Source organism: Medicago truncatula, chromosome 8 (genome assembly GCF_003473485.1).
Source record: "Medicago truncatula cultivar Jemalong A17 chromosome 8, MtrunA17r5.0-ANR, whole genome shotgun sequence".
Taxonomy (NCBI): domain Eukaryota; kingdom Viridiplantae; phylum Streptophyta; class Magnoliopsida; order Fabales; family Fabaceae; genus Medicago; species Medicago truncatula.
The window spans coordinates 29,803,953-29,814,551 of NC_053049.1; the positions used below are offsets into that span (position 1 = coordinate 29,803,953).

The 10,599-nt window shown below is 35.9% G+C and overlaps 1 protein-coding gene across 2 annotated transcripts; it reads right to left on the bottom strand.

Moving 5' to 3' along the window:
- Positions 1 to 238: 238 nt before the first annotated feature.
- On the bottom strand, positions 239 to 8,407 carry LOC25501362 (ubiquitin carboxyl-terminal hydrolase 21). Of its 2 annotated transcripts, none has more exons than XM_024772047.2 (7): positions 7,763 to 8,407; positions 2,762 to 2,876; positions 2,544 to 2,654; positions 2,306 to 2,451; positions 1,623 to 1,787; positions 1,079 to 1,201; positions 239 to 833 (listed from the first exon to the last, which is right to left on the bottom strand). In XM_024772047.2, exons 1-7 carry the CDS (start codon positions 8,246 to 8,248, stop codon positions 558 to 560), a joined length of 1,422 nt encoding a protein of 473 aa, XP_024627815.1. In that variant the 5' UTR covers positions 8,249 to 8,407; the 3' UTR covers positions 239 to 557. The 2 variants fall into 2 exon arrangements, with proteins under 2 accessions (XP_024627815.1, XP_013446010.2); XM_013590556.3 differs by having other exon boundaries at positions 1,455 to 1,787.
- Between the last annotated feature and the right edge of the window lie 2,192 nt (positions 8,408 to 10,599).

The following is a 10,599-nucleotide window of genomic DNA, read 5'->3' on the forward strand; positions in this document are numbered from 1 at the left end:
ACAAGTGCCAAGACTTTTTAATTTTGGTGAACTGGCCTTCTGTTTTGACAACATCACTCTTTGTGGCGACATTAAATTGCACATGCTTAATCACTTGATCATAAGTTCATGGGACAAGTTATTTTGTCGTCGTGATCAAATAGAATTATAGTTTTGGATAAATAAGAAGCTGCAACGTTTCAAATTGCAACTTGTGACCTTCACAAATATCATATCACATAATGTATATAGACAAATATAACCAATAATTTTGTGCAAATTAAAGAATGTCTAAAAGCATATTATACCATTTGGGTGCAAAGAACTTACACATTTCTACCAATTGAACTCCAAACTGTATGGTTTACGACAGCAGAATGCCACTTCCTTAGAATTTCAATTATGACACATCAATCATTCTAATTTCCACCTAAACTCCAATTGAAACACACATTTTGATAACTACATTCCACGGAGTATTTTACCACTATAACTTCCATTAGTCTGTATGGGAATCATATTCATCTATACAATCAAGTTTTCTGTAACCTGGAAAAGCAGATACTATTCAGCAATTTTTACATGATGGAACATTCACATGGTTCATACTCTTCACGCGCCCTTCTTTCACCCATCTTACGCAACCAGCTGTAACTTGCATCGGTTGAGTCATTATCATCCTCTGCTCCATTATTATCATGATCTTCTTCATTTGGATCAGCAGTTGAGTCATTATCATCCTTTTCCACAATAGTAGAAAACCAGGGTGTGCCTTCTTTGGCATAAAACAGAATGTATGCCTTATGATCCGCAGCTCTATGATTCAGAGCTTCTTCTTCAGAAACACTCGAAACCTGAAATCAGATAATAATTCATATTTCAACAAATATTCTTTAAAAAAGCAAAATCTATGACTATGATCTATCTGCAAATAGTAATTTAAAGTAGCAAATTACTAGTAATGCTTAAATTATGTGTGCAATTTAAAATTTTGCAAAAACCACAGGCATTATTTAAACAATGCATGAGCATATATATGACACTATCACTTTTTATTTTCAAACAGAACCTACAGAAAGAATTTTCCACTATATTTTACCTTATCATCATCCATCAAATACCATTTGTCTGGAGCAGAACGCACAAAGCAAAAATAATGCCCTGAATTAGGTGAAGGTCCTCTATGCATGACAACAGCATATACCTCATAATTCAAAACTACCTGTTATATGAGTACAAAAAATATGGAACTCAGAGAAATTGGAACAATTATTTAAATTGCAGTCCAGAAATGCAATTGTGGCAGCAACATAAAGGATTTTAAGATCTCTCCAAAAGCATTAAAATCGTAATTTCTAAAACATCTAGCTTAATTTTCCACATTTTACTGGAATTTAAATGTCTGAAGTTTAACCACAATTTAAAGCCAAACAATTGAAAAAATTTATGAAAGTTGAAAATGATCCCAAACTTACATTGTCACTGCTACTACCAGATGTATAAGGATTCAGGTTCAGTTTCTTATGAAGCCAAAGAGATCTTTCAATTTTTTTCAAGGAATCTCCATCTTTTAGAAACCTTTTCAAATGAAATACTGCAATTGAAGGAGCTTTATCAAGCATAAGCTGTTTTTCCATAGTTACCTCTTGGTTGCAGTTGCTGCATCTAAACTTTCCAGCCAGCTGTTCTACCCTGGTGATAGATTTCAGAGCATGCGGAATGCTTGCCGCAAGTTCTATCTCTAAACTCATGTCCTTAAATGGCACAAATGTAGCCGAAGAGTAACCACGACAGCAGCAACATCGAAACTGAGTAATAACAAACATCAATACAAGATAAAATTAAAATCATCGGAGAATAACGAAAGCACAAAGAAGCATGGTTATAAAATTGCGGTCCTACACCATACAATATTCTGGATTTTTAAGTCTCTGCAATGAAATCACAACTACAATTTCAATTTCAACTGCATCGGTTTGCAGTGTAGCCACAAAAAAAAAACGGCATCCCCAATTTAAAACTATGCAAAGAAGTGTGATTCTAAATTAAGTTAGCAACTACACTTGGTGATGTGACACCATCACACCAAGGTTTTTTGACCACCACAATTACAATTGTGGCACCAAGGTTTTTCGACCACCACGATTACAATTGTGGTAGAATCCTAAAGATGTAACTGAAATCGTAGTTCTATGCATTATTTTAAAACACTGTGCAATGTAAATGTCCATAACTTAAGACCATACAAATGAAAGAAGGCTAATTAATTATCCAATAATAAACTACAAGAATAAAAAATAATCAGATTAGTGTGAATCATACGTACTGTGTCAACAAGTCGACCCCCAAAAACTTGATCAATTAGATTTTCTTCTCCAACTGGGAAGCTTTTTTGCAGCTCTTTCAAAGCACTTTGCATAAACTCATGTGCATCCTCCTCCTGCTTACCCCTGACATAACCAGCTATAAGAGCTGGTACCATATATGTTATGGATCACAATTCACAACACATTCAAATAATAAATAGATAAACTTCCCTAATTAACAACAATAAAAAAGGATACAATGCAAATTTTCAGTAATCTCTCTAGGAACAACTGGAACTCCAGAAGGTTCAAGAGCATTGTCAAAGTGATTCCGAAAAGCACAAATAAAACAGAAACTTTTCACATCACCTGAAAATCAAATTCAACCATTCCCATACATAACAATCATTCATTAGGACAGTATATGTAATAAAACACTGAACAATACCAAGAAAATCAACACTAAAAACAATTACATGGAGATGCATGAGTGCAAGAACGAAGACCACGGAACATTGGCACTGTGTGTGTAAAACACTGAAGAATTGCACTCAAAAAACTGGTGTTTCCCGAATTCCTAATTCCAGCTCCCTGCAAAATAATTGAGTCCAATAAAAATGGTTGAATTATCAAAAAATAATTCACAATAGTTCGGTATAAAAATTCAATTTCAGAAATTATCTAAATTAACAGTACACCATAAAAACTAAACAAGAAATAAAATTATGATCATAACACTGTTAGGTAGTTTATTATTCTTTAAAATATCACGTGTACTGTTGTTTGTTTAGCAGTTTCTAGGAAAGACCTATTCTTTAGAAAGAATGCTATTATTTAGGAAGAATAAAGTTTGTTTCAGTTTAGATTACTGACCACGTAGTTAGTGGACTCAGTTTTGCTTGTAAGGCTATTTATAAGCCTCATTTTCTTAATGAATAATTATCCCTTCCAGCTTTTTGTTATTTTAAAACTCACATTTGGTATCAAGAGCTGTGCAAGGGGCCAAATTTAAAGTGTCTGAGCAGAATGACAACTGCAGAAAAGTTTGTGCAACCGTCCATTCCTAAATTCGACGGCCATTATGATTATTGGTCAATGATGATGGAGAATTTTCTAAGGAGCAAGGAGATGTGGAATCTGGTTGATGAAAGAATCCCTGCAGCAGCAATTGGGACATCAGCAGCAAGCGAGGTGCAGAGAAAGACAGTGGAGGAAGCCAAACTCAAAGACTTGAAGGTCAAGAATTTTCTGTTTCAAGCCATTGACAGAGAAATTCTTGAAACAATTCTTGACAAGGGAACCTCAAAAGCAATTTGGGACTCAATGAAGCGGAAGTATCAAGGGTCCACAAAGGTGAAAAGGGCACAACTTCAGGCATTAAGAAGGGAGTTCGAGTTGCTAGTCATGAAAGAAGGAGAGAAGGTAGACACTTTCTTGGGGCGAACCTTGACCTTGGTGAACAAAATGAAGTCAAACGGTGAAACAATGGAGGAGAGTATGGTGGTCAGTAAGATACTTAGATCTTTAACCATCAAATTTAATTATGTTGTGTGTTCAATAGAAGAATCAAATGATCTAAGTACTTTAAGTATTGATGAATTACATGGAAGTTTACTAGTTCATGAACAAAGAATGCAAGGATACCAAGAGGAGGAACATGTGTTGAAAGTGGTTGATGATGATCGATCAAACAGAGGTAGAGGTCGAGGCATGTTCAGAGGGGGACGTGGCAGAGGTAGATGGAGATAACCCACAAACAAAGCAGTCATTGAATGTTTCAAATGTCACAAATTGGGACATTTCCAATATGAATGTCCTGACTGGGAAAAGAAAGCTAACTATGTTGAACTAGAAGAAGAGGAACTTTTGTTGATGTCATATGCAGATATTCATCAAGAAAAGAAAGAAGAGATATGGTTCCTGGATTCAGGTTGCTCCAACCACATGACGGGAAACAAAGAGTGGTTCTCTGAATTGGAAGAAAATTTCAATCGAACGGTGAAGCTTGGAAATGATACAAGAATGGCAGTAGTAGCAAAAGGGAGTATAAAGGTGCAAATAAATGGCATAATCCAGGTAATATCTGATGTCTATTATATTCCCGAGCTCAAAAACAATCTATTAAGCATAGGGTAGCTTCAAGAAAAAGGATTAACCATTTTAATTCAGGATGGAACTTGTAAAGTGTATCACTCTAAGAGGGGACTGATTATGCAAACTAATATGAGTGGAAACAGAATGTTTTTTGTGAAAACTCTTATGCCACAGAAAAATTCCATGTGTTTGAAAACTGAAGATGTATCAGAGAAAGAGGCGCGCATATGGCACTGTCGATTTGGGCACCTGAATCATAAGGGATTGAGAACATTGGCCTTCAAAAAGATGGTGATTGGCTTACCTGTTCTACAATCTCCCAACGAGTTATGTACAACCTGCCTAACTGGGAAACAACATAGAGATACAATGCCAAGGAGGAGTCAATGGAGGGCATCAAAACAGCTCCAACTAGTACATTCAGATATATGTGGCCCTATCAAGCCAGCATCCCACAGTGGCAAGAGGTACTTTCTAAGTTTTATTGACGATTATTCTCGTAAAACTTGGATTTATTTCTTACATGAAAAATCAGAAGCCTTTAATACTTTCAAAAATTTTAAAGCTAGTGTTGAGAAGGAGATAGGTGCATACATAACTTGTTTGAGGACTGACAGGGGTGGCGAGTTCACTTCAAATGAGTTTGGAGAATTCTGTAAATCACAGGGCATTAGTAGGCAACTGACAGCAGCCTATACACCACAACAGAATGGAGTTGCAGAGAGAAAGAATCGGACAATCATGAATGTTGTCCGATCCATGCTAAATGAAAGAAAAGTTCCCAAAACCTTCTGGTCCGAGGCTGCAAAATGGTGCGTTCATATTCAGAATCGATGCCCAACATCAGCTGTTGAAGATAAAACCCCAGAAGAGGCATGGAGCAATGAAAAACCAGTGGTAGGTTACTTCCGAGTTTTCGGATGTGTGGTACATGTTCATATACCAGATCAAAATAGAAGCAAATTAGACGACAAAAGCAAAAGATGTGTTCTTCTAGGAGTCAGCGATGAAACAAAAGCATGGAGGCTTTATGATCCGATCTCAAAGAAGATAATTGTCAGCAAGGATGTTGTTTTTGAAGAAGAAAAAGGTTGGGATTGGAGCAGATTTTTTGAAGAAACAAAGCAAGATACACTGGAGGAGGGAGATGAAGGAGATATTGTGGCTGATCAAAATGAAGAACTTGGTGAAACAAGCACAAATAATTTGAGCAACAGTCCTGGAAATTCCAGCACTTCACCTCCAAATGAGCAAAGTTTTGATGATAACGAGCTAGTTGAAAGGAGGGGTATGCGAGGAAGAAGAGAACCAACATGGATGACAGATTATGAAACAGGGGAAGGTCTCTCTGATGATGAAAATCTGAACGCAATGATGATGGTTACTGAGAATGACCCTACAACGTTTGAAGAAGCAGTAAAATGCAAAAACTGGAGGGAAGCAATGTCATCAGAAATTGAATCCATTGAGAGGAACCAAACATGGGAACTTACTGTGATTACTAAAGGAATCAAACCTATTGGAGTCAAGTGGGTATTTAAAACAAAGTTAAATGAAGATGGTACTATGGAGAAGTTCAAAGTGAGGCTGGTAGCAAAAGGGTATGCACAACGCCATGGTATTGACTATACTGAGGTATTTGCTCCGGTGGCAAGACTTGACACTATCCGTGTAATTCTTGCAATAGCTGCACAATTTAGTTGGGAGGTCTTTCAACTTGATGTAAAGAGCGCTTTTCTTCACGGAGAGCTGAAAGAAGAAGTCTTTGTTGAGCAACCTGAGGGGTTTGTAAAGAAAGGAGAAGAAGAGAAAGTCTACAGACTAAAAAAGGCGTTATATGGGCTCAATCAAGCACCGCGAGCTTGGTACAGCAGAATTGAAGCTTACTTCATACGAGAAGAATTTGATAGATGTTCCAGCGAGCATACTCTATTTACAAAATCTAAAGGAGGTAAACTCTTAATTGTAAGCCTTTATGTTGATGATTTAATTTTTACCGGGAATGATAGAAGCATGTGTGATGAGTTTAAAAACTCGATGATGTTGGAGTTTGATATGTCCGATTTGGGGAAAATGAAGCATTTTCTTGGAGTAGAAGTGAAGCAATGTGTTGATGGAATATTCATTTGTCAAAGAAGATGTGCAAAGGATGTTTTAGGTAGATTTGGTATGGAGGATAGTAATGCTGTGAAAAACCCCATAGTACCGGGCACGAAATTGCGCAAAGACGAGGGAGGTGTTACAGTTGATGAAACTTTGTTCAAGCAAGTGGTTGGAAGCCTCATGTACTTGACTGTAACTAGACCTGACATGATGTTTGGTGTTAGTTTAATAAGCAGGTTCATGGCTAGACCTACTATGGCACATTGGCTTGCAGCAAAAAGGATTTTAAGGTACCTAAAAGGTACAATTAATTTGGGTATCTTTTACAGGAAGCAAGAAAGCAATCCAGAACTTATGGCCTTCACCGATAGTGATTATGCCGGTGACTTAGACGATCGAAGAAGCACTTCCGGATTTGTGTTTAAATTAGGAGCAGGAGCAATTTCTTGGGCCTCAAAGAAACAGCCAGTTGTTGCTCTATCTACCACAGAGGCAGAATACATAGCAGCAGCGTTATGTGCATGTCAATGTGTTTGGCTTAGACGAGTGTTGGAAAAGATTGAAGTTGAGGAAAAAACAGCAACCATGATCATGTGCGACAATAGTTCTACTATACAACTGTCCAAAAATCCTGTGTTTCATGGAAAAAGTAAACATATAGATGTGAAATTTCACTTTCTTAGGGACTTGGTGAACAATGGAGTTATCAAGCTGAACTATTGTGCTTCTAAGAATCAAACTGCAGACATTATGACAAAGCCATTGAAATTGGAACAATTTGAAAAGCTTCGTGAGATGCTTGGAGTTATGGATATTACTAAAATAAGCTAAGTTCGGATGAATTAGCTTAAGGGAGGGATTGTTAGGTAGTTTATTATTCTTTAAAATATCACGTGTACTGTTGTTTGTTTAGCAGTTTCTAGGAAAGACCTATTCTTTAGAAAGAATGCTATTATTTAGGAAGAATAAAGTTTGTTTCAGTTTAGATTACTGACCACGTAGTTAGTGGACTCAGTTTTGCTTGTAAGGCTATTTATAAGCCTCATTTTCTTAATGAATAATTATCCCTTCCAGCTTTTTGTTATTCTAAAACTCACAAACACACCAAAAAATAATAGTAATAGTTCAATCTTCGTGCATGCAACTAGAAATTCAATTTGAGAAATTATCAAAAATCAAGAAACGCCATAAAAATTGAACAATAATAAATATAATAATAACAAATTAGTAATGATCATCATAACTTTGTTCAAAAAAAAAAAATGAGATGATAAACGCACCACCGATTTAAACAACGCGCCGTGAGCAGCAATATCGCGGCCTAACGCATTCGTCATCTCGCCGTAAGCAGTGGAAAGACGAGGATTGCCGCCTATCATATCCGACGACGCGCAGTGAACAATAGAAAGACCAGTAGCAAGATCGCCGCCTAACATATCCGACGACGCGCCGTGAACAGTAGAAAGACCAGTAGCAAAATCGCCACCTAACATTTCCGACGACGCGCCGTGAGCAGTGGAAAGACCAGTAGGAGCAAGATCGCCGCCTAACATTTCCGACGACGCGCCGTGAACAGTAGAAAGACCAGTAGCAAGATCCCCGCCTAACGCATCGGTGACGGTTGGTGGTGGTTTGTTTGAGGTGGTTTGTGGATGAGAAGGTGGAGCATTGGGATTAGGCTCAGTTTCGGGAATGGGATTGGGATTAGGTTCGTTAGGTTTGGGTTCGGAGGGAATGAGTTCGGGAGAAGAAGGTAAAGAAGGCATAGCTTGTGGAATGAACGTTAATCGAAAATCTGAAAATGAAATTGCTACGATTGAGTGGGTTCGTATATATATAAAGAAATTAAGATTCTGTCGACTTATGAAATTATGCACTGTAGTTCATAGTTTGTTGAGAATGGGAGTGTGAATGAATTTGTTGATGTAAAGTTTGTTCGAAAAAATGGAGGGAACAAGGGAGGTAAGGAGTTTGCTTAGTCAATAACCCCCTAAAATTGTAACTTTCGTCAAAAACTCCCCTGAATTTTGCAAAATGTCAAAAATCCCTCTGATATTGTCAAGCGTCTGTCAATTATCCCCTCCGTTAATTTTCTCCATCCAACATGCTGATGTGGCCGTTAACTGCCACGTGGCACTGACACATGGTAAAAAAAGTCATGCCACGTCATAGGGGGTAATTGACTATATTAATTTTTTTTTTGAAAAAAAATCTGATTTTTTTTTTTTTAAATCTGATTTTTTTTTTCTTTTCATAATTAACATTTGTGCCACCCATTGAATATGCAAATACCCCCTTGAAATTAAACATTTATGTGCAAATACCACCCTCAAATTTAAAATTTATGTAGCAAATATCCCCTCAAATTTATAACTTATATGCAAACATCCTCTCCAAATGTAAAACTTATATGCAAATTACACCTTGAATCATAAAACTTTAATGGTTAAGTAAAACTTATTCTTGATCTATAATTTACTATATCTCTAATAACAATAAAAAAAAAATCACATCTTTAAAATAACATGGAAACAGAGATGCATATGCATCAAAATGTTGTGTTTTGAGAGCAAATAATTGCATATCCTACATAAAGAAAAAAAATTAACAAGGATTTGACCAAGACATATATATAATAAATTAAGGTAAATTTGGTAGTTATGGCAAAGTGTAATTACAACAGGAAGTTAAATTTTCTCCAACAACAAAAGTGTAATGGCAATAATTTGTCATCATTTCGAGCAACACCCTTAGGCCTTAATAGATAGAGAACTAGTGGTGTGTTCCATGGGAACCCCTGAAGAAGCATAGTTATAAATATTCCCAAGCTCTTGGCCAAAAAACAATTCTACGTGAGCCTACACACAACCATCCATTCATACACCAATAACCTCTCCCCCTTTGTTTTATTTTAAAGATGTGATTTTTTTTTTCTTTTTTATTGTTATTAGAGATATAGTAAATTATAGATTAAGAATAAGTTTTACTTAACCATTAAAGTTTTATGATTCAAGGTGTAATTTGCATATACGTTTTACATTTGGAGAGGATGTTTGCATATAAGTTATAAATTTGAGGGGATATTTGCTACATAAATTTTAAATTTGAGGGTGGTATTTGCACATAAATGTTTAATTTCAGGGGGTATTTGCATGTTCAGTGGGTGGCACAAATGTTAATTATGAAAAAAAAAAAATCAGATTTTTTATAAAAAAAAAAAAATCAGATTTTTTTCAAAAAAAATAAATAAATATAGTCAATTACCCCCCTATGACGTGGCATAACTTTTTTAACCATGTGTCAGTGCCACGTGGCAGTTAACGGCCACATCAGCATGTTGGATGGAGGAAATTAACGGAGGGGGTAATTGACGGACGCTTGACAATTTCAGGGGAGTTTTTGACATTTTGCAAAATTCATGGGGGTTTTTGACGAAAGTTATAATTTCAGGGGGGTAATTGACTATTTACTCCAGATTTTTTCTAAATTATCTTTAAAAATTCAGGGGCAATTAACACAAATCAATAAAAAAAAATTATATGTACTCCATTAGAATAATTACATTAGCCACATAAGCACATATTCATGAACTATCTTGGCCCCACAAATAAATTGCTCATTTTCATTGGTTGGTGGGTAAATTACCCACCATTCTTCAAAGGTAATTTAGAAAAAACCTTATTATTTTATTGCAAAAATTTAGCATATATTTTACTATTTGCATATTCAACCCATACATCTTAAATTAATAATATTTTACAATTTAAACCATCACATTAATTAAATATTTTTGCATTTTATATGTAAAAAATGGTGGATTATAAGGCGAGGGATCAATTAAGTCCCTCACCGGTGGACCACGAAGAAATTACAGTTGAATTTAATCAATGGATCATATTTATTGCAAACAAAATTAAGAACATCTATATCTTTCCGCATACAATTTTGTCTCATCTCTTCTCTTATCCATGTTGATAGTTCCATCACCCACCTCTTGTATCAACGCTCTTCTCCTCCAAGTTCGACTTGTTCTTCTCTCTCACCATTTATCCTCCATTATATTTCTTATAGTTCTACAGTGGAATGATTCTTCCTATAATTTTCATCTCTTAAAAAA